The sequence below is a fragment of the Plectrocnemia conspersa genome, unplaced genomic scaffold (genome assembly GCF_051122295.1).
Source record: "Plectrocnemia conspersa isolate PC_06_02 unplaced genomic scaffold, ASM5112229v1 ptg000008l, whole genome shotgun sequence".
Taxonomy (NCBI): Eukaryota; Metazoa; Arthropoda; class Insecta; order Trichoptera; family Polycentropodidae; genus Plectrocnemia; species Plectrocnemia conspersa.
In genome coordinates this window covers 17761757-17785887 of record NW_028277172.1, presented here as the reverse complement: position 1 = coordinate 17785887, position 24131 = coordinate 17761757, and the positions used below count along the sequence as shown (strand labels likewise).

General features: G+C 31.0%; 4 protein-coding genes across 5 annotated transcripts; 2 read left to right on the top strand and 2 right to left on the bottom strand.

Annotated features, from left to right (window-relative positions):
• Nucleotides 1-1392: 1392 nt before the first annotated feature.
• Prx2 (Peroxiredoxin 2) lies at nt 1393-6439 on the bottom strand. Its single transcript, XM_088190229.1, has 5 exons — nt 6404-6439; nt 2608-2760; nt 2300-2439; nt 1976-2144; nt 1393-1908 (listed from the first exon to the last, which is right to left on the bottom strand). The coding sequence occupies exons 2-5, from the start codon at nt 2736-2738 to the stop codon at nt 1761-1763; spliced, it is 588 nt and encodes a 195-aa protein (XP_088046355.1). The 5' UTR covers nt 2739-2760; nt 6404-6439; the 3' UTR covers nt 1393-1760.
• A 5258-nt stretch (nt 6440-11697) lies between these two features.
• p115 (General vesicular transport factor p115) lies at nt 11698-18809 on the top strand. The gene is made up of 8 exons (XM_088190226.1): nt 11698-11806; nt 12029-12163; nt 12225-13171; nt 16906-17227; nt 17294-17687; nt 17828-18015; nt 18088-18420; nt 18478-18809. The coding sequence occupies exons 1-8, from the start codon at nt 11729-11731 to the stop codon at nt 18559-18561; spliced, it is 2481 nt and encodes an 826-aa protein (XP_088046352.1). The 5' UTR covers nt 11698-11728; the 3' UTR covers nt 18562-18809.
• Nucleotides 18810-18931: 122 nt separating this feature from the next.
• On the bottom strand, nt 18932-20784 carry Vti1a (Vesicle transport through interaction with t-SNAREs 1a). Its single transcript, XM_088190228.1, has 5 exons — nt 19980-20784; nt 19848-19906; nt 19657-19792; nt 19379-19587; nt 18932-19316 (listed from the first exon to the last, which is right to left on the bottom strand). The coding sequence occupies exons 1-5, from the start codon at nt 20071-20073 to the stop codon at nt 19167-19169; spliced, it is 648 nt and encodes a 215-aa protein (XP_088046354.1). The 5' UTR covers nt 20074-20784; the 3' UTR covers nt 18932-19166.
• A 223-nt stretch (nt 20785-21007) lies between these two features.
• On the top strand, nt 21008-23844 carry Adk2 (Adenosine kinase 2). Of its 2 annotated transcripts, none has more exons than XR_015810465.1 (5): nt 21008-21051; nt 22177-22470; nt 22544-22790; nt 22967-23218; nt 23298-23844. XR_015810465.1 is itself a non-coding variant. In XM_088190227.1 (5 exons), the coding sequence occupies exons 1-5, from the start codon at nt 21038-21040 to the stop codon at nt 23670-23672; spliced, it is 1044 nt and encodes a 347-aa protein (XP_088046353.1). In that variant the 5' UTR covers nt 21008-21037; the 3' UTR covers nt 23673-23844. The 2 variants fall into 2 exon arrangements, 1 of the variants encoding a protein (XP_088046353.1); XM_088190227.1 differs by having other exon boundaries at nt 22544-22733; nt 23048-23218.
• The last annotated feature ends 287 nt before the right edge of the window (nt 23845-24131 follow it).

Genomic DNA, 24131 nt, shown 5'->3' with positions numbered 1-24131 from the left:
ATGAATGGGAGAAGCTTATTTAGACCAATGACTGAACTGTTTATATACAACCTCTTTAATGAAGCAAGAGTGTCTTCCGGGTGCCATTTGTAGGCGACCATTGTGTTCGCTTACGACAATAGGATTCACGAGACAACTCCAAATATTGCAACTTAATAGCTCTTCAAATTCTTGGTTGTTTTTCGAAATGACGATTACCCTCTAGTTTTTGCTTGGCAAAGCATTAATGTTCAATTGTAACTTTTTATTACGTAAGATCCCCTTATAATTATAAACCTCCAAACATGATCAACAAGTGGACGATTTTTCAGAGCCGGCATAATGATTTGGCAGCACCGATGATACAAGGTAGCATTCCATGGAAAGCACTTTTAGATAATAATAATATTCTATGGAGGAAAGTTTATAAGTGTGGTTAATCTTAATTCTTTTTATGGAATTATGTAAGTCATTTTTGATGAATGTTTTACTAAGAAAAACGTGTATCTGAAATGGTTTTCTATTGAAATAATATTTCTTTAAAAAAAGCCTATCGAGTACATACTTTAGAACAGGGCTCGGCAACCTATGACCCGCGGGTCACCAAGTGACCCGTTTGATGATTTGAAGTGACCCATTTCAGTTCTGCAAATATCATTTTTTTAACGTGTTACGATGTCACGACTAGACCACATATATGGTTGTTAGGACCAAAAATATTCATTGACCCGAATAGGCTTTTTCATAGTCACATTTGAATTATTTTGACCCGCAGCCAAAAAAGGTTGCCGAGACCTGCTTTAGAAGCTCTCTTTTTTTCACTTCCTTAGCATGATATTAACTTAACACAAATAACGTACAATTCATACTTAATAATATTAATGATTCTGGAACTATGTTAATTCAAAACGTGTAGTTGAATCCAATATAACATTAGATATACTTACTTATAACAATAGATTTGCAGTTTACTTCAAACATATTGGATACTACAAGTGATTATAAATTTCTGCAATTGTCTTAGCCAAAATTTCTAGTTCAATCCGGCTACTCGTTCAAGCACCTGCAGATATATATATTTTATATTTCATGTATGGAAAAGCTCAGAGCAAACAATGATTTCAACTTATTGTTAAATCCCTTAATCCGCAATGCAGAGTGGCAACACTTGCAGGCGTGCATTGCGATCGTGGGTTAGCGGGTGGGAGAACGGCGCCCGCCATCCCAGACAGACGTGTGACCAGAGCTTAAACCAACCTGACGAACGACGCAACGACTACAACTACTATACAATTAAAAACATTGTAACATTGTTTTATTTATAATTAATTTGATTAATCTTCGTTCAATTTATGTGCAAGATGCATTAAATTGTTTGTCAGTGATGTTTTTACAACTAAATAAATAAATATATACAGTAACAACGTTTATTGGTGTGAATACATTTGGTAACAAATCTTTGTACAAAATTTGGTATACAATGAAAGTAGCTCAAATACTGTTCCAGCACATATTTGGTATCACTCAAAATAGCCTCTGCGTTGACGGCGAATTGAAACAATATTTTCCAATAATAGGAACTAATAGTAACAATTAAAATAATCAATGGTTACAATAAAGTTTGGTAAAATATTGTACTACGCGGCAAGATAATGTTTTTAACTACAATTATAATACTGTTGTTACATAATTAGATTAAAAAATTAAAATCGAAGCCACCGTTGAAACATTATATAAAAATAAGAGAGCTCCGAATCGCACAATTCGATTATGTTCAAGATTCATTCTTGATCCTTGAAATAGTCCTTGGACCCTTTGGGATCGGGCTTCATTGTCTTCTGACCGGGCTTCCATCCGGCGGGGCAAACTTCACCGTGAGTATCGGTGAATTGGAAAGCTTGCACAAGACGCAAAGTTTCATCTACATCACTATAAAGAAATAATAATTAATAAAAAATAAATATAAACAATAAAATTTACAATATTATAATATTACCGTCCAACGGGCAAGTCGTTAATGGTTATCTGACGCAAGTTCTGCTTTCCGTCGATGATGAACAATCCACGGAACGGTATTCCGGATTCCTCATCCAAAACTTCATAGTCGAGAGATATTTTGCTTGACTTATCGGCTAATAGAGGAATGTTCATTTTTCCGAGACCACCTAAAATCAATACATTATTATCACTAACCGCATTTTTAATTATGATAAAAATATCATAAACCGCATTATCTACATAAAAATATACTGTTTACAAAGGCCCGATGATAAACATTAGCATGTTCATCATTTTGCGATAATAAAGTGATAAACATTACCTTCCTTCCTGGGCGTATTTATCCATGCCAAGTGCGAAAAGTGGCTGTCGGTAGACGCAGCGATAACTTCGCAGTTGATCTTCTTGAATTCTTCGACACGATCGGAGAAGGCGATAATTTCAGTCGGGCAGACAAAGGTGCTGCAAAATGATACAAAAACAATGATTCATAAAAAAAATAAGAGATAAGTATGTCAAGCTTTTCAAACACAGATAACCTTCATTGGTTCAGTGATTAAAAACCGCTCAACTGTGTAATATAGACGTGAGAAAAAATGGCAATGAGTTGGATAGTAAAAACATACTCACAAATCCAAAGGATAGAAGAACAAAACTACATATTTTCCTTTGTAGTCTGACAAGGATATTTCCTTGAATTGTCCATCAATGACAGCGGTAGCCTTGAAGGCGGGGGCTGGTTTCTGGATTTTGAGAGGCATTTTTATGCTTTGGTTTTATCGACTGAAAATTAAAAAATAAAAACAATTTTATTGACATGATTAAATACAGGAAATCATTAATATGTCTGCCAGAGGGTGATTTCAATACAAAATAGATCAATATAATTATTTCAGAGAGTAAAAACTTTTGTATAAAGCAAATCAATAATATACGCATTAACAGAGGTTTTCTGAATATTCAGTACGACAAAAATATTGAATAGAAAAATATAAACGAAGACAGATTAAACGAATCACTTGCCGGCACACAAAAAATGCAGAAAAACCCGATACATATGTGCATCCTGTGTCGTTCTTCTCCACAGAGGTACCTGTTTTAAGAAGTACCATTCATTGGTGAATTAAATTTAGTGTTTTATTTAAATTATTAAATTATTTTAATACACATACTGTGCATTTCAATTAGTTGCGTCTTGTTTTACAGTAAAAATTACATAATCCCAATATGAAATTTGAATTGTCAATTGCTTCTTCATAGAATATAATATATTATGAAAAAAATATGAATTGTAATACTATTTCAATTTTATATAGCGACTCCATAGTTATTTTAACAGATATTAATGCATCTTATATAACACTTAAAATATTTTTGCGTTTACTACAACTTGAAAAATAATAATGTAATTGACGATGTATTAAAATACATTTCAGTTTACATTTTTATTAGTATTTGTTGGCATCGTCATCAGGGACATCATTTAGGTGGGGGGGGGGGAGCTGTTGGCATTTGTGGTTATAATTATGATACATGACAACTTTAAATAAATTAGATTTTATATGTAAATAGCCAATAGTCATAATCAATTTGTATCGCTGAATATTCAATTATACAGTATTGTGACTGACACACTAATGCATGTGTCATAATTAAATTTACAATGTATAACAATCAAGTTACCACATCATAAGCCGAGTAGGCGTTTTTAACTTTTTAACAATAGAATACCAAATTAGCAAAAAATGTATGCATATTTCTAAGAAAGCTGTTTTGCATTTATTGTCATACATGCAAATTATTATCATACATAGCTAGGATTGGACAAAGATCAAGATCACAATCACACATTCATTCATAAACAAGAGTCAATGGGCAATGAGAGATAAGACTGGCAAATTTATTCGTAAAACCTGTTTCGTATGAGTGATACATACGCACAAATACAGTAGTTTAAAACCTTGTGTAAATAAAACTGTCATATGGAAGTCAGATAAATTTTTATAAGTAAACACTTATGTTTAATAGGTTTAAGTTTACGATAATAAACGTGTTTTACAAATAGTTGCAATAATAAACATTCCATAAAATATAATAGAAAATGTTTTATATCTCTATATATTGTAATACAGCTCCGTGAATGATTCGCAAAAAGCAAGGTGAACAAGTGGAAAAGTCACAAAAAATGATACATTTTTTATGCAAGAACATATTATACTACATAAATACTTTAAGAACCTTGCTTATTATATTAGATTACAAGATTACTATTCTAAAAAGTATAAGAATATACATACTTGTGTATAATTTCATACATACACCCTGATTTTACCTCTGAGCGTCGAATATTAAGTATTTAAAATAGTCAAAACGATAGTCAAGGTATTGTTAAGAAAGAGTGTACGAAAGTAACCATTTAAGATAATCAGCCTCATTCTCACAAATATGATAATGAGTATGTTTTTCTAAACAAATACATATAAATTACAACATACACACTTGCCAGTAATTAAGATAAACAACAAAATTAGAAAGCAAAAAATAAAATTTGATAAGATGTTGATCTATTATTTGAGATTTTAAGACTTAATATCAAAATCAATTTCTAAAATAATTAAAATACAGTCATTACCAAAGAGATACTAATTGCAACAATAATTGTTAAATAAAAATTAATTGATCATTAAAAATTCTTAAAAACCTTGTGTACCACTTATCAAATTTTCAATAATATATTGATTTAAAATTCTTTTCCGTGTTTCTTCAGGTTGAAAATTCGGACCAGTAATATTCATATTATATTATTAAATATAGATGACATTGAAAGATAAAAGGGGGAGCCAAATAATAATAAAATTTGAAATGTTTTAAAGTTAAAAGGCATGTAAATAACCATTATTGGCTTTAGCACGGTTGTTGCCTTAATTAAATTTGGTAGCAATGTTCTGGCGCTCAATGTAGTGCCATTGCGTTATCTATGTAGCATAATTAGAGCTCCAGTTTAGGAAATCGGTGTAAAATTGTATTGTTTAATTTAATAATATAAATAATTTTACAGACATACAAATCAAGCACATGTGGTGAGATATCCTTCCTTTGGCTCGCTCACACAGAGTGACAGGATCCAAATAGCACGTCCCCAATTAACCGTGTTATTGGGGGGTCTACTGTATATATATATAATATACATGTTACTGGTTGTTTACAATTAGCTACAATTTGATTAAAAAAATAAGAATATAAACTAAAACGTTTGTGGTTGTAATTTAAGAAAAACATTAAAAAACGTTTTACAATTTAAGCTAACAAAAAATAAAAACACAGAGAAAATAAAAACAATAAATAAAGCGATAATTTGAGTACATTTCATTGGAGAGCAGGAATTATTGATTATATTGTCTAGCCTCTAAAGCAATATGTGCTTGCATTTAAATTTAAGATTTTTATCATAGACACCGATAGAAAAAATTAATGGATTTTATAATATATTCTAGTATTGAAATGAGTGTTCTTTAATTGTTGAATTTAATACTATATAACAGTGTATTATATATCATTTTTATAGCTATTACCAGTGTTACACCACACCGGACAGACATATGTTAAAATGGGTCTAATTAATTGTTTAAATTGTAATGTTTGTTTGTTATTCATCATTTTGCCAACGGATTTACATTTTCTTGTTATATTTATTGTTACCATAGCAACAAAGTAGTAGTTTGTACACATATTGTACGTACAAAATTAAATATGGGAAAAGTAAAAATATTCACCACTTCCCTGTCCAAAAATGGCTCTACCCGTTAACCCTTTAATAACAGAAAAATGTACATGTATATTACATATAAAAGAAAAAAATTCTGTTAGAAAATAATTGAATCACAAGGGTAATTAATATTCAATAAAATCGGTTGGTGTGTTGATATTAATATAAAACAAAATGGTGGCAACATTGATTATAAATACATTTAATAATAAAATACAACATCCTCAAAATAAAAAAAAACAAATTTTAATGACCGACGTAATTAAATCTGCTCACGCACCCACGAAAAAATGTCAAAAAAATTAAGTTGGTAACATTGATTCGTAAATGACAGCAATGTCGTTTACAGCAAAATTCAATTTTCTCGTAATACGCACGACAAAGCACGTTTACGATGCGAATAATTCTATGATAAAATCAAATTCATCTTAACATTATAAAAAGGTTATGGAAAATTGTGGTCCTAGAAGGTCGAGTTTCGACAAAGCGGCATCATTTTTAATTCGCTCTATTGCCTATTTTCGGCACATTGTTACATGAACGCCGGCCGGCTTCCTCATATATCAATTTGTCGAGCACGTGGAAAGCGATTTGTAATGATGAATCATTCGGCCGCCTGGGTTATACCTCACAAAACGTATAAAAAACGAAACGACCTACCTCACAACCGAACGACTGCAAAGCCGGAGCACAACTGTTCGTATGTGGACTTCCGAAACCCAGTCGAAGAGTGGCGCAATACTGAAAGAGATTTGATTATGATCCTTATTGAAAGGTTAATAAGGTGTAGATTCGCTTGCACTTTTTTTAAATAAATATATGCCTGTGTGTTGCCCTTGCGGTAATTGCATAAGAAAAACCCCGTCGCTAGCGCGAGATCAAATTATGTCTATAGTCACACACCATTATTGTTACTTTTATATTTTATTTCATTGAAATTGAATTGCAAGAAGCACAAAATAAATGGTTAAAGTAATAATCGATTTAGAATGCTATAATCTATTGTGACAATTATTTATTTTTATACATTTTTTCCAGTTGGGTAGTATATATATTGTACATTTAGAACACAAAATTGTGTCGCTAAACAAAATTCTACATTTACCTCTCAAAGATTATGCTTATATATTTAAATAAATGCATACTAAAATGAGAATGTAGCGTGGGAAGAGAGACATATGCCATGGGGAGGGGAGGGGGCAGCAAAATGAAGTTGGTAATAATCTAAGGTGACCACATTTTAAATTAAAAGCAGGACACTAAAAAATCGGAAATTTTTGTCTGAATTTTGTTTTGAATTCTTAAAAAAATATGTTGGTTATTAGTAAATCCAATACGAATGATCATCATATAATAATCCATATTCAATACAATATATTTAATTTTGCTAGGAATCACATGGCATTATTTGCAAACTGTGATAACCATTGCTTAATTTTGGCCAAAGCACCCTCACACAAGCAAGATCCAGTGATGCTCACTTTTTTCGGAACAGCTAAAAGCATATACGAGTTTTTTCTCGTTCTACTATTCGCTGGGAAGAATTAAAAATAACCTTTAACGTAGTCGAACGATAGTCGAACTTTTAGAAAATTTGTCAAATGATCCAGATATGCCGTTTGAAACTAGAAATGATGTAACACAATTACTAAAAATATTTTCAATTTCATTGTTTTCTTTAATTACCGGGACATTAATACTTGAAATCCCAACTCAGTATTTATTACATTTAATATAAATATTGTATTTACCGTTAAAAGTTTTCAACAATATATTCGATTTTTGCTGGCCTGAAATTTTTTATTATTAATATTATATAATTGTTCACATAATATAAGTATTCTAAAATTGTAAATCAATTGAAAATAAGGAGGTTGGGCGGCAAATAGCATCTTCGACCCCAGGTCCAAACTATTGAATGGTGGTTTACGAATCGTCACTACTTACATTAAATAAAATCAAATACAAATTGTATGTGTAATTTTCTATACTATAAAAGATAAAATACATGTGTTTGTCTGTCACAAGAACTTCTCCGAAACGGCGAACAGTAGTGATGCGACAGTTGCACATGACATTTTAGGGCAAATGTGCTATTTTCAACTTTTAAGTTGAAAGTTGAGCTGAACAGGGACGTGCTAACGACCGATTACGTGATATACTGCAGTAAGGCGAAAGGGCAATCGCTCCAAGTCACAAGTTTAGAAATTAGGTCGTTTTTTCTTTTTTTGAATCTCTTCTTTCTCCGGTTCTCAATGTTATTTTTTACAATCTGGCCCACGGCCCAAAAAGTTTGCCTACGCCTGGCTTAATATAATTATGAGATAATTAATATTATTTTGAAGGCAACTTCGGTCGCCTTTTTTATAACCAAAGTGAAAAGAGAATTCCGTGTGTGTGTAATAAAATATAATTATAAGCATTTTTATCTTATAGAATAAAGAGTTACATGTGAAAATAATCTGTGTGATTTTTACTCCAGGGCCGGCTTTTAACATACGCAACAAATTCACTCGCGTAGAGCCCCGCGCTCAAAGTAAAAAATTAACAAAAACATACGTTCATTTTATTTTATCAGAAAATTTGAAATTACAACTTATATAGCGATATTTCATTCTCCTAAAAAACACAATTAAATCAAAATTGTAGAAATTCTGTGGTCGGTTTTGCCGTCTCAGATTTAGTGTATCTTTATAAATTTCATATACCTAGAGAGAACCAGCCTTGCCCTTCAACAAAAAACCATCATCAATTTTGTGGGGCTCATGGAACCCTTTGTGTAAAAGAAACAAGCGCCAGAACAACTTGAATATGTCATTTCTATGAAGCATTCCTTAAATTTAGTGCTGCTTATATTGAAATTATTATTTTTTTTAGTTGGAATTACAACACTTTATTAGTGTATTTTATATATTATTGCATAAATTTTTCATTTATTACATAAGCCAATTTTTTTTAAGGTAGGAGGGGGAGGGCACGCGATTTATTCTTGCGTAAGGCCTGGCACTCGCCAGAGCCGGCCCTGTTTGAGTCAAAATTTTCATTGTCATATTTCATAAAATATATCCGTATTTAACGTACTTGTTTTTAATTTGCAAGATACAGAAACCTGTTGTTAAAAATACTTATATATAATGTTACTCATTAAAAAATTACGCTGTGCAGTTAAATTAATGTTCATTAAAGAAGTTTACTAAGAAAAATTTGCGATAGATTGACTTTATCTAAATAAAATAGTATGTTTAGTGAATATATAATATATTATTTTTAATTTTTAATTGTTACACTATATTCAATTTGAGAATACGTTTACGAAACAATTGTAAATAATGTAATATATATCTACATATTCATATGCATGTATACTTACATATTTTAGTATATGTATATAAATTTTAAATATTTATATTTAATATACCATTAGGATTTTTTATATTGCTTTTTATTTATTATGGATGATGACATACTATTGAAATAGTAATTAAATGCAAATGCTGTCATACTCTACATATTCTACGACATACTACTTAAAAATAAATAAAAAAACATAAATTTACCTAAATAAATAATATTTAAATTAATTACAAATTGTATGATTATGTCACCCGATCAATTATATCTACACACATATATATATATATATATATATATATATATATATATATATATATATATATATATATATATATATATATATATATATATATATATATATATATATATATATATATATATATATATATATATATATATATATATATATATATATATATAAGCAATTTAGAATGGAACTTTGATTCGAGATTTACTATCATTTTTCAAACCATATAAACTGAAAAATATATCTTATATTGAAAAAATAGTAAGACATATTCATAAATATTAAAATAAGATACTCCTTAATATAAAATTGATTTCTATTTGTATTTTTTATAAATTATGAGTTTTGTAGCAGGGATGAAAACTGAAATGTTGAAAAACGAATGGATAAGTTATTTTATGCATTTTCAATTCTAATATATATATTTAGATTTTTGGTAAGAAAACTTTATTTTATTTCAAAACTACATCTGAGTTATTCTTAAATGTATAATGTTCAATGGTAATTGGTAAGTAAAGGCGTTTTTTAATTTAATGTAAAATACTATATAAATATTAATTAGCGATATTTTTATAAAAGGCAAATGTGACATAACCTCAAAAAATATTATGATTATTCTGTAAAAGTAAATTTAATAAACCACACGTGAATCTTTTGAATCAGGTATTAAAACACAAGTTAACGTAGAGTATATATTTGCCTTCTATATGAAAGTGCAATTAATATGTTTTTTATTTCCTGGTATCCTGATTCTAATAATTATAGCCGTTTTCAAGTGGATATTAATTCACATTTTAGTTAAAGCATTAACCTTATTAGTCATAAAAAAAACTCTATCAATAAAAAACAATTTTACTAAAAAAACGAACATAAAATGATAATGAACATAATTAATTTGAATACAAATTTAATGATCACATAAATTATGTAAATAGATTACCGATATGTAACGTAATTAATGTATTAATTACGATATCAACATGAAATGAACCGAATGAATTCGTTTCATTTTATTTACGTTGTTTTAAAATATAAAATAAAAACAATGATTAGTATATAAATTTCTTCACTAAAAATAATACACTCCATAAAATTAATCAGCTGAAATTTGAGGTGTAGGTAAACATATGTATGTTTAACAGATTAATAACGTAATTGAGTTAATTTGGGTTGCTAATTTGTTATACTATACCGTCTTTAAAACATGAAACGTATGCTCACACTATAACCATGTCACCAGACAATATACTTTGTAATAAAATGCTTATACTCGTGAACTATTAAAATGTTCTCACGATTATATCTATTTATGACTATAGAATAGATCGATGAGAAACAGGTCATTTGTTAACTAGACACGAATATTTAATTCATAAATACATATTTTATAATAAAATTATTAAATTCGCCATAGCGATAAGTAGAATAGATTGTTATTTATTTGTTTAATGTGGCCTTCGAGAATTATTTTATTTAACCTTCCTATATTATTAAAATAATATAAGCAAAAAAGCAGTATTATTTGTGAATAGTTACATATTCAAAATTGCACCTGTGTACTTTAATCGAGTTTTTATTTAATTAATATAACATTGGTTGGTGCTTAAGTTAATGACTCGAGGCGTCTTATTCTGTAAACTCGCAATAAAAATCGATAAACCTAGAAAAAGGTCAGTGCCTCAGAGTGAAAGGTAGAAAAAAACCATCGAATTATCTCGTTCGGTTTTCATCATAATTGTACCTATGATTGTGCAATTTGTTCACTTTCACTTTTGACTCATCTTTAGGATGGTCATAAAAAACGTGCGACGTTTTCAAATGTTACGATTTTTTACATACGCGTATGTATTGCATAAAAGCAATTTAGAACTTCAATTTGTCATGCAATAGCGCAATAAAAACATACCTAGATTAATTTTATGACCTCAAAATAAAAGGAGATAAAAACTGGGAGAGTCTGAAAGTGTAATAAATTATAAAAGTTTATTGCTAGAAAGTGTTGATTTGTAATTCAATTAAAGTAAATAATTTAGAGGTTATGTATTTAAATATTTTAGATATATGTATAAATTTTCATATATTATTAATATCGATAAATAATATAAAATGTCGGTAAAATAGTAGTCTACACTACTTTAATGATAAGTGTATATTCATAGATGGCATAAATTTCCATAAAAAAAAAATATTTTTCAATTTATTATAATATATATATAAAATATGCTACTTTTGTATCATTTATTTTGTAAATTATGGGCAAAATATATATTTTTATTTTATATTGTGCAACAAAAAAAGTAATGACAGTAGTAACAGACTTGTAACCGTAAAGGAACATCACTAGCGACGAGTTGTCAGCAGCCGGAGCTGTCAGATTATGCAGAATGGATTTCTTGCGGAGTGGATTGAAAACTGTATTGGGGGCGCCGCCTACGGGGGCGCAGCCTACCGGCGCCGAAATCGTTAGTTTTATCTCTTTTCAATCATTACTAATCTCATTTCGGGACATACGCGAACTTTCATACATTTACATGTTAATGTCATTTGTATTGATTAATATATTAAATTACTACTTATTCATTATCTCATTGTGTCAAATATGGTATAAAGCACTAGATTACGAAAATATAAAATGATTTGTCGTAATATATTATACATGATACGTTAATTTATTATAATTTTAGGTCGAACGTTTGGTGGATAGAGTTAATAATTCCACACTATTAGAAGATCGTCGCGATGCTTGTCGAGCACTCAAGGCATTATCGCGAAATTATAGAATCGAAGTCGGAGCTCAAGGGCTAGATAGTTTAATACAAGTACGTAACCTAGTTTTAATTAAATTTATTATTTCGATTTCATGATGGGTTCCGTTTTTAGGCGATGGAATTAGATAGAGCGGATTGTGAAATTGTAAATTATGCATTAGACGCTCTGCATAATGTCATATCGGAAGAGCAATTCGACGAAGAAAAGGATAATCCAAATATTCCGCTGAACATCGGAGAGCAGTTCACGGAAATGTTTTTAAAAAACCAGCATAATACCAAATTATTACTGGAACTGCTAGACGAGTATGACTATCGTGTCAGATTGCCGACTGTCAAATTATTGAATTCTTTACTGGCCAACAGGCCGAAAGATATACAAGAAATAATATTAGTCAGTCCAATGGGGGTTTCAAAGCTGATGGATTTGTTGAGCGACTCTAGAGAAGTCATTAGAAACGAAGCATTATTACTGCTTATACATTTAACCAAAGGAAATGCTAACATCCAAAAGATTGTCGCTTTCGAGAATGCTTTCGATAGATTGTTTGACGTTATTGCAGCTGAAGGTTTCTCTGATGGCGGTATAGTCGTAGAGGATTGCTTGCTTTTAATGCTTAACCTTCTAAAGAATAACACGAGCAATCAGAATTTTTTCAAAGAAGGCAGCTACATTCAACGAATGCTACCTATGTTTAGTACTCCAGATATCACCGACGAGTTAGGATGGTCTCCGCAAAAGGTGTCTAACGTTCATTGTATGCTACAATTGATCAGAACGTTAGTATCTCCTTTGAATTCGGCAGCCGTTATATCGAGCTCGCAGAAGATAATGAAAAACGCTCATCTTTTGGATATGCTGTGCAATACTTTGATGGTCAGCGGAGTTCCTACTGATATACTGACTGAGACTATAAATTCAGTTGGAGAGGTTACACGCGGCAATGCAAGTAATCAAGAATTTTTGAGCAACGTCATGGCTCCATCGAATCCACCGAGACCTGCTATTGTTACATTGCTCATGTCCATGGTGAACGAAAAACAACCGTTCACATTAAGGTAAATTGGAAATATAAATATACATTCGTTGTACGTAAATCTTCGTTGAACGTTGTTCCGTTTCATAATTTACTTGCTCACTTGTACACTTGCTGGTATGCCAGACATGCATCACCATACTGAATTTCAATAGATTTTACCTTCCCTCCACATATTATCAAAATTTATAGTAAAACAAAATAACTACATAATAGTTGTTTATTGTAGAATAATTATTTAATAAATTTACACATTTAAGTTCTAAAAAATAGTAGATTAACGCTGGAAAATAGTATCGAAAACAACTGTATGGTAACCACAGAACAAAGAATATAATTGTAGCTAACCAAAGTGTACATAGAAGAGCGACAAAGCGCAAAGAAAAAAATATATGGTTACCATGAAACTATCATCGAGTCGCTCTTAGGGTTTGCAAAACCGGTATTAGGGCAAAAATCGAAAAAAAAATACAAAATAAAATACCGATGGTACCAGAAAAGAAATTAAATTTTTTTTAAATCCGTACATTTTATTTGTTGAAAACTACAAAACTTAGAACTACAAAAACGACGATGCCCATATTGATTGAAAGCAGAAGCGGAGAAAAAAGTATGGTTATTGTAGGGATTTAATCTTTTGCTGTCCAATATTTTTTTCTTATTAAATCTACCGCGGTCCAATTAATTTAATCACAACTATTAAGCTTTTCCTATTATTTATATATCACTTATTTAGGGTAAACCCTGTACCCGTTCTAGATATTGGGACCACTACCTAAAAAAAAATACCCAAGAATGCAGTGACAAAAAAATAATGTTTCGCTCTATCCTTGTAAATAGTATTTAGTTAATGTTCATTATTTTAATTCACTCAAAATATTTTTAATCGCACGGATAAACGAAAACTTGATAAACGAAACACTAAATATATTTATGTATTTACATTACAATTACAGTAAAACCTCAATATATCGGACCTTGATATAACGCACTTTAGATAACAGACAAAATATCCGGACTAATGTGAAAATCGTTAAAAACATTCTGTTAATGTTATACATGTTTAAATCCAACTGTCACTACTTGTAAACAATACTCATATCATACCTTTGACTTTATACCTACATACAAATAATGTGTTTTTTCGATTTTTATTTATTTTAATTTGATAGAAAAATTTTCTGTGAAATGAAGTTTTTATCTACTTCATCATTCTCTAAATTAACGGACACCCCCTCACCAGCAATAGTCTGTTATATCGAGGTTTTACTATACTTACATATTTACATACTTGATGTTTGGTTATATTTGTCCATCAAAGCAAGGTTTTTCGAAGCAATCTTCTTTATGAAAATATTAATAATAATGATTTTCGACCACATTTAAAAAAATATTTTTTGTTTTTCTATACATAATATTTTTTTAAATAATATAAGTATTTACTATATAAGAATAGTACCTATTCAATAGCTGGCTATTCACGTGCGGATCTGTCCGTCGCGGGTGCTTGGCGGACAAATCCAATTGTGTGTGGTGAGAAAAGACACAAAACGAACAGATCGAAAATGGACACGCAGATCCTAGCACCCGCACCCAATGGTTTCCAGTATTTTTTGTTAAAATTTGTCCCTTAAGTGATCTTATGACTCGGGCTATTTCTGCTCACCTTTATTAATTTGCGCCAAAGTTGCTGAAATATATTGTCTAAAATAAGATTTTGGTGATACAGTTTTATTACTTTATGACCATCTGTTACTCAATACTATTACCGTTGAAAATGTATTTTTTGACATTTTTTTATCAAAGACAGCGATGTGTACTACTTGTTTCATTGTGTAAATCACTGCTGTTACCGGTATTAGAGCCCTACGAGTCCAACCCTTATGGGTGAGCATCAGCTTGTGACGGCCGGATGAGCGGGACCCACCCCCCGTAGTACTACATATTTATCAGAGTTTCATTAGTATTTCTCTCAAGCGCACGAGGAGACGTTCTCTCGTTGGCTGGTCTGCATTGCTTTGCACTGCATGCATTGCAGATCATCCTTGTTACAACACTACATCTCTGACGTATATTTTGCCTCAGTCGCAGCCTTGGCCCTCGGTTCACCTAAGGGCCAAGCCCTTTGGCCCTGCTTGCGTTATTCTGCTATGCTTTGCTCGTTATTAGTAGTGCCTCGCGCACTACCTCGGACGGCCAGCCCGAGAGTTAACTTCCTCTCAATGATTTGGGTTTTAACCTCAAGAGAGATCCCTCGCTCTCCCACACTGTTATCAGTGATCTCCAGCGTGTGGTCGACTGGCGCCGATTTATCAAAGACAGTGAGACATAATATATTGTAAACTAAATTCGTGTGTTAAAAATAATTGTGAACCATGTAATTGATTATTGTTTTGACGCCAATCGCCATTAGTTATTGTTCTAGTACTGTAGGAATGGGGCTTCATAATATGCTTGCTTAGTTGAAATGCAAAATCACCTAAAAACACGTAAATCTGATGTTCGATAAGTCTTATATCCAAGTTTGCGTGTGTGGCGAAGCTCGGACACATATGTCCTGGTGTCCGTCAGACAGATCTGTGTGTGTGTGCTTATAAGTCACACCTAGTGCGCACAGCGACAATTTTGATATATTATAGTTAAAATAAATCACATAAATATCACAATCATCAATCAAATAAATCTGATTTTAGAAAAAAATATATCGCATTTTGAACAAACAGATTCACAATTTTATACGCACTCCTTTCTCGTAAGGTTCTTTCAAATAATCGTAACGGACAAAAAACGATGAGTAATTTAGGAATATATTTTATTGGAATAAATTGGCTAGTGCTCTGATCCCTGGTATAAAAACTTAGGAGGCATCCAGAAGCGGTCGAAAGACGATATTTTATCAAAAATTATGTTTTCCTGGACTTATTCCAAAAAGTAAAAAATTTGCCATCTGATTTTTTAATTATCGTTGATTTTTCGTTATTTCTTTGCTTCTTCCTTAGGTATTCAATCTGAAAATTCAGATTGAACACCTAAATTTACTGCTACTAATTTATAATACATTCATTGAATATTTCCTCTCATGTCTAATATTTTTTAAACGTTCAAAAAGCAATAAAGTCAACAATAACTCGCAAACAAATTCTAACACAAACAGAGCTGCGTCAAAAAACTACAATCTATCCATTTGAATAATAATGTTTATTGTGAAAGTTAGTGCTTTTGAAGGCAATGTTCCGCTTCCTTTATTTCTTGTATGTATAAAAAGAGTTGAAGGAACTTATACCCAAAATACATCAATACATACATGCCCCCTCTTGGCAGGCCTGCCCACCAAGCAATATTAGATTTTTTTTAGTAATATTGTTTAAAAATGTTTGAAAGGAATGTTACACCCTTATTTTGATTTTTCGGCACTCTTACGAAACTGGCGCCCCAGGCGACCGCCTGTGTAGCCTGTCCCTCGGGCCAGCTCTGGTTTTACCTCTTCATTACTCAAAAAACAAATGACAGAACGCTGCTGTATATAATTTAGTCGACTCTGACCATAAACCTCATACAGGTCTGTAGTTATTTAGAATCGTTTTATCTCATTTTTGTGTAAATAGGAATCACTTTTGTGTATTTCCGAACAACTGAATTTTTTTAGAGAAAGATCAAAAATTAACTGTAATGATTAAAAAATACCATCATCAAATTTTTTAATCAATAAAGTTGTAAACCAAAACGAATAAAATTAGACATTTTTTTAATTTCCAGATGCGCTGTCCTCTATTGTTTTGAATGTTATTTATACAAAAATGAAGCAGGACAAGCTCAATTGGTGCAGACGTTGTTGCCATCGACATCAGAGATGACCACTATAACGACGGGTCAACTATTATGCGGAGGACTCTACAGCATGGACACTTTATCGAATTGGTTTTCAGCCGTTTCGCTCATGCATGCTTTAATCGATAATCCGTTGCAGAAGGAGCAATTTTTGAGAGTCTTATTAGCTACCAATATAGGAACGTCTCCGGTGTCTCTGCTTTATCAATGCACGCTCGTCTTACAACAAGGCACCAAGCTGCATTCTAAAGTATTTAATATTTCAATTTTAAACTCTCGATGTAAAATAAAATTATTAAATTCTGTTATATTATAGGTTGCTTTATTGATGTTCTTGTCGATGTGGCTGAGCAACTGCCCTCAAGCGATCAGCGCCTTTCTGACTGTTCCCGGAAGCGTCGGGTTTCTTGTTGCCCAAATTTGTTCCAACGAACATGACGATAACGAATACTTGTTGCAAGGAATGTGTGCATTTTTGATGGCGCTGTGCATTCATTTTAACAACGACTCGGTCGAAAGCTACACAAAAGACAGTATGACACAATTGCTGATTAAAAGAATCGGATTGGAGACATTCGTGGCGAAACTGGGCGAAGTTTCCAAGCACGAGATGTACAGTAGAGCTGCTAAGCAACCCCAGATCAGGGCGAAGAGCATGGGCGAGCTGCTTTTAGATTATGAATTTTGTAAACTGTTTAAATCTTTGGAGAGTAAGATATTTTTTTAACAGTGCGAGGGTAAATCAAAAAAATATACATTTACCTAATGTTATTTTGCCTCTACGCTCGTATATTTATATATGATTTTAATATGTAATATATTTTATAACACAACTTTTAATTCATCATAGGTGTTATTATAACAAGCTTATCAGTACCTTATGAAGACAACACCACCGAAATAGTTCCCGATAATCGTCTCGCATCAGAAGAAACACTCTTACCTCAATATAAAGATTTAATCAGACAGCAAGACGCTAAACTGCAAGAACTCACTATTCAGATTGAGCAAATATCTAAAAAATGCAACAATTTAGAAGTAAGTATTATACATACATATAAATAAAACTTTGTGTATCTACAATTTACTTTATTGTTTTATTTATAACAGAGTGAGTTAGATAACGCAACGTCGATGAATTCGCAATTGCGAGATGAAAACACTTTGTTAAAAACTCAACTGGCTGCTGCCATGTCGCCAGTAGGACAACCCCTGAACGTTCATCTAATGAACGATGCACAAATTCAAGCATCGCCAATAAAACAATCAAACGATGCGGCAGTTATAGAACAATATGAATCTAAAATTAACACATTGAATCATAAATTATCTGAAGTGGAAGTCAAATTGAACGAATCACTTACGACTAATTCAGAACTGAATGCCGATTTAGAAAGATTAAAAATCGATCAAGATGATTTGTTAGAACTGCTCGCCGATCAGGTAAATCGATTAAACCATATTATTATAACAAATATGTTAATATACTTCAATTTTCAGGATAATAAACTGAGTTTATATAATATTAAACTTGGTGAAATTGAAGACGAAACAGTACCAGTGGAATTTTTAAAGAGTCAATAGAAACTGTGAAATAAATTAAACTTGAATATACTAATATATTATTGCCATTCTTTATAGTGTATAATTTCTATTTTTTTATTCAATAATTAGCATTTATTTGACTTCAAGTCTGCATGTGTAAATTATAAATGATTTGTGCTGGTGTTATATTTTTCTTTGAATAAATCCAAAGTGTACGTTTTTCTATGGTTTGTGTCATATTTGCTATACTAGTATATTATAATAAACGAATCATTAAAATAGTATAATAATTTGCATTTTTATTACTTTCTGTATTTTACAATATATTAACGTTTTAGATATGTAATTATCATATATGATCAGGGACGAATTTGAATTAATGGAATCTTAAAATGATAAAAAATGAAAGTTAATCTTAGAATATATTTATTAAAATAAATACTGATACAATAAATAATGTTATAAAATTAAAACATAAATAATATAAATATGCACTTTGTAAAATATACTAAAAACCTTTCATAATAATTATTATTGAATAAGTACTGTACACTTAAGTGCATATAATAAAAATGGTTGACTATATCAATTGATTTATAACAAATTACTTCAATTATCACTGTAAATGTTACATTTTTAACAATTTAATTAATCGACAGATACACAGCTACACAAATTATAACAATAAAAATAATAATAAACAATATAAGAAGAAACTTCTGCTGCATAGCTCTCATTATCATACTGTTCATTATACGTGACGATCTTCCTAGCTGTTCATCAGTCTCTCTAAGCTGAAAATAACATCGTACATTAAAAACAATAAATAAAATATTTTGAACAAATAATTTAATACTCTATTTCTGGATCGTTGAATCGTCTCTCTTTGGGTGCTGAGATCATTTAAAACGGTGGCTCCGATTTGTTCCGATTCTAACAGAATTTTAAAGCCCTCGTTGAGTTTTTTTCCTGATTTTTCGATGCGGTCCGAGTTATCCAATAATTTCGCATTTTGTTCTTGCGTAACGTTCCATTCGTCATAATATTCTTCACCCTCGATGTAAGCTTATTGAAAATTATGATTATTTTATAAGTTACATTTTATAAAAAAAAATGGATAAAATGTGAACATACAACTGCCACTGGGGTTTGATTGTTTGGAAGACTGAAATTCAGTTTTTATTCTGGACAGCTCAGCACGATAACAAGCTAATCTAGACACCAAATGGTTTTGACTCGATCCTCTTATTTCTAATTCCAATTGCTCGAGCTATAAATAGAAATATTAATATATTTAAACTAAAATTAAGTATATCAACACTCACTAAATCGTTAGCTTCTTCGAAACAGTTCTCGATGATTGGTATTAGTCTTCTTTTATCTTCTACAAACAAATATATTCTGTATAAATATGTCGAAGGTGTCATCTTATGTGATTTTTATATAAATGATCGTACCTGTTTTGGATACTTTTAATTTGCCAATTTCAGCTGTGATCTCAGCCGTTAACACTGAATATTGTTGTTCGTACGACTCGATCAAGGAAGCCATATTGTGGCATGTATTACGTGAACTGTGTGATTAATTACACGACGCTTCGTTTGCGGCACTTAAATTAATAATAACTTTAGAGATAACTAGTTCTTATCGCAACGAAAGGACGCTGACTCGAACGAACGCCGTCATCTTGACATGTGTTTGACATAAGTCTTAAAGCGAATACTAGTGACCATTCGCAAAAATTTTAAATTTGTCTAAAAATCAATCAAACATAACGTGTAATAAATTATATATAATGAAGTTATAAAACTGCTAAATCTTATTTAAGTGATTTTTACGAATTATATTTTAATTTGTTTTTAATCTGATTGTATTTTAACAACATCCCCTAGTATCTAGCCTTCAAAAGCAAATAATGATTTCCAAACAAAATTTATATCTCATTTCCATCATATTTCAATTAAAAAAACAACGAAGGATAATATTAATAAACTTATTCATTACTAATCTAATTCTCAAATGTGCTACTGGAAAGATACAAACTTAAGAAAATTAAAATAATAAAGGTTTTATTTGTTGGTATTTTTATTATTGCTAGCTAACGTTGCTAATATATTATTTCTTGATATTTTTCGTAGTCCACTATTTTTTAATTCGTAGATTCACTATTTTTCTGAGAGATTTAAAGTTGAGATTATTTGTTATTAATTTTAATTCACTATAATAAAAAAAACCTCAGATTTTAGGTATACATTCCGGTTGATTAATATGTAATCAAATAAATTAATACAACTTCATAACCTTTAGCCTACTTTGATTTTTTTATTTGATGTTGCACCTATATAAATGTATTATCAATAATGCAAGATTTAATCTATTACTTTGGTGCGTTTTATTTCATTTATTACACTTTTATTATAATTCGCATTTGACAGTAGTAATATTTCTATCTGGCAGCACTGTCTTACGCCGCTGTCGTAATGCTAGTTTGAGCTGCAGCTTTGTCGCGGTCGCCATGCCCGATATAGAGTAAGACGCTTTATAGCAAAAAATCACGCACTTTCTAACTAAAACGTTCCCGGTCGTAGTTCTAAACTCCTAACAAGCATGCAAGCTACCACAATGGCTCATTGTTTCTAGTTTAAAACTATTGACCCGCGTTTATGGTTACTTTAATTTTATATCACGTTTTATAATTGGTTAAATTAGTAGAGTCGCGTGAACACGTGGGACGTGCAGCTTTTAATTAAGATTGAATAATTTACACGTACATTCAAGGGCATATTATTTAACATGATCTTTGATGAATTTTGAAAACCACTAACTAAATGCACTAACTTAATTTAAATTACAAGCTAAATATAAACACTATTATTTAAAATTCAATTACGTTAAGTGCTTGTTTCAGTAATACGTTAAGTGACTCTGCATTATAGGAAAAATATCTTAACATTGATATGCGATTTAATGACTTTTTTCTACTTAAGTTGTTTTACCAAGGCTTTTGATTGTTTTTTATAAATTCCACTTTGACGTAACAATGGAACAAACACTGATAAGAAGTGGTATTTTTAATATAAAATATGTAAATTTGTTTGGCTTTACTTTATCAAGGTCATTATAAGATTGCGAGGTTAAACGGTTATCTTTACTATTAACGTTAACTTGCTCAATAAACTCTAGTAATTTATGACGGTCAACTCTTGGAATCAATCAGTGTTGTTAGAAGCACCGCTTACCCTATTTTATTTCCCTTATTAATATATTTTAATAAGGAAAATAAAATAGGTTTGTTGAACCTGATCCAATGTTTTTTTTAAAAGTCTTCGAACTCTTGATTAGTTACAATCAACAGACTGCAACATTTGTCTCGTCGAGAACCCCATTGCTAAATACACAATGATATCGGATTTTTGATTTTCACTTAATTGCGAGTGATTCGGCATTATAAATTTTAAAAATATTTTCTCCACGAAAGATGTCAGTCAACTGAATCGGTAACTACTAGAAAACAATGGAGACTTACTTACTAAATGAACACAAAAAATCGAGAATTCCATGACGGAAATATCTTTTTTTTTACAATTTTAAAATGTGATGCGTTTTTTTGCACACTACTTTATATGTAAATTGTTTTTTTTTCTATCATTACAGAGAAGGTCTTTTAGTGGGCGTCGGTAATCCTTTATTGGACATATCGGCTGTTGTCAGTGATGATTTGCTCACTAAATATGAAATGAAACCTGACAATGCCATCTTGGCTGATCCCATACACAAACCTTTGTACCAAGAGCTCATCGATAAGCACAACGCAGAGTTTATCGCTGGTGGCAGCGTGCAAAACTCATTACGAGTCGTACAATGGATACTTGGAAAACCTCTAGTCACTACATTCTTTGGATGTGTCGGACGAGACAAGTATTCAGAGATATTAAAAGATCGGGCCAAGTAAATAAATTCATCTAAATCAACTTATTCATAAAGATAATATATATGTTCATAAATTATTTAAATATTATAGAAATGATGGTGTGAATGTACAATATCAGTACACTAATAAAGATTCGACTGGAACGTGCGCCGTCCTCATTACTGGAACTCACCGTTCGTTGTGCGCTAATTTGGCCGCCGCCAATTGCTTCACAGAAGATCATTTAGAATCTTCGGAGAATGTCAACGTGATCAACAAAGCTCAATTTTTCTATGCTTCTGTGAGTCATTTTTCTATGTGCGCAATCTTAAAGTAATAATGCTTAAAAAAAATTATCGTAGAAGCAAATTTAATATAGCTTTAGCAAATATTTTACAAGTTACGATAGGCAAAATAAACATTACTTATTTCATGAGGCGGTTCATAATCATATAAAAGTAAATCCATAAAGATATTACTATTTAACTTACTAATATTTATACTAGTTAAACATTAGAACTGATCAATTATTAGCTATATGATATTGTAATTAGATAATAAATTTACCTGAGAATTATCAAGATATTCAATAATATTCACACGTTTTATTTCTAGGGATTTTTCTTGGTCGTTAGTCCACCATCAGTAAAACGGATCGCTCAACATGCTCACGATAACGATAAACTATTCTTGATGAATCTCAGTGCACCATATGTCTCACAATTTTATAAAGAATCTCTCGACGAAGTACTCCCCTATGTCGACATATTGTTCGGAAATGAAATGGTATTATATTATTATTATTTAAATTATTGTTTTATTATACTTCGAACAATAATTCATTAATACATGTAATATTTTTTAGGAAGTAACAGCTTTTGCTAAAGCATACAGCATCGAAGGAGAATGCATGAAAGAAATCGCTTTACAAATGTGCGAGCTTCCAAAACTTAACTCGAAGAAATCGAGAGTAATGGTAGTAACGCAAGGTTGCAATCCGGTACTTTTAGTCCAAGACAAGGTTGTGAAAGAGATACCAGTGATACCGTTAAGTAAAGAAATGATCGTCGATACAAACGGAGCTGGTGACGCCTTCACCGGTGGCTTCTTATCGCAACTGGTGTTGAGAAAGCCGTTGGAGTCTTGCGTCCGCTGTGGTATTTACGCTGCCAGTGAAATCATCCAACAATCGGGATGCACCTTCAATGGAAAATCGAACTTCATCGATGAATCTCAATAAAATCTGTAATTAGGTTCTAAACAACAATGCAATATATTTATTTTATGTATATATTGTGAACATCTTGCAATGTACTTATCAAATAACTTTACCTGTATATAGGGTAAATCAACACGAATGGAAGCAATGATTTTCTAAATGGAAATATATGATTTTTTTATTTATCAATTTATGTGATCGTTTTATTTCACTTTAAATCAATAAATGTATTTATGTCAATAGGAACACTAGTGAATGTATGATTTAAATACACTAAAAATAAAATAAGAAAACTTTCAGAGTGCAATCAGGAGACGCTTTATTTAACTCGCCGTTGGTCACACGGCGGCGCAGCGCTCACCCTATCGTTATTTATGCGGGTTAGATTTGTGCTGGAAATTTAATTTTTTGGTAGTTTCTTTTTATTAATATTTACTTTTTTGTTGTTATTATGTTTTTAATTTATTTTATAAATATATT

Excerpts from the sequence above, each read along its gene's own strand:
- Prx2 (XM_088190229.1), bottom strand. The coding sequence starts at position 2,738 with ATGCCTCTCAAAATCCAGAAACCAGCCCCCGCCTTCAAGGCTACCGCT. Across the intron at positions 2,440-2,607 it reads TTCTTCTATCCTTTGGATTT|CACCTTTGTCTGCCCGACTG; the intron begins GTGAGTATGTTT and ends ATCATTTTGCAG. Across the intron at positions 2,145-2,299 it reads AAATACGCCCAGGAAGGAAG|GTGGTCTCGGAAAAATGAAC; the intron begins GTAATGTTTATC and ends TATTGATTTTAG.
- p115 (XM_088190226.1), top strand. The coding sequence starts at position 11,729 with ATGGATTTCTTGCGGAGTGGATTGAAAACTGTATTGGGGGCGCCGCCT. Across the intron at positions 11,807-12,028 it reads AGCCTACCGGCGCCGAAATC|GTCGAACGTTTGGTGGATAG; the intron begins GTTAGTTTTATC and ends TTATAATTTTAG. Across the intron at positions 18,016-18,087 it reads AAAAATGCAACAATTTAGAA|AGTGAGTTAGATAACGCAAC; the intron begins GTAAGTATTATA and ends TATTTATAACAG.
- Vti1a (XM_088190228.1), bottom strand. The coding sequence starts at position 20,073 with ATGGCTTCCTTGATCGAGTCGTACGAACAACAATATTCAGTGTTAACG. Across the intron at positions 19,907-19,979 it reads ATTAAAAGTATCCAAAACAG|AAGATAAAAGAAGACTAATA; the intron begins GTACGATCATTT and ends ATTTGTTTGTAG. Across the intron at positions 19,588-19,656 it reads ATCAAACCCCAGTGGCAGTT|CTTACATCGAGGGTGAAGAA; the intron begins GTATGTTCACAT and ends ATTTTCAATAAG.
- Adk2 (XM_088190227.1), top strand. Across the intron at positions 22,734-23,047 it reads CTCAATTTTTCTATGCTTCT|GGATTTTTCTTGGTCGTTAG; the intron begins GTGAGTCATTTT and ends TTTTATTTCTAG. Across the intron at positions 23,219-23,297 it reads TATTGTTCGGAAATGAAATG|GAAGTAACAGCTTTTGCTAA; the intron begins GTATTATATTAT and ends AATATTTTTTAG.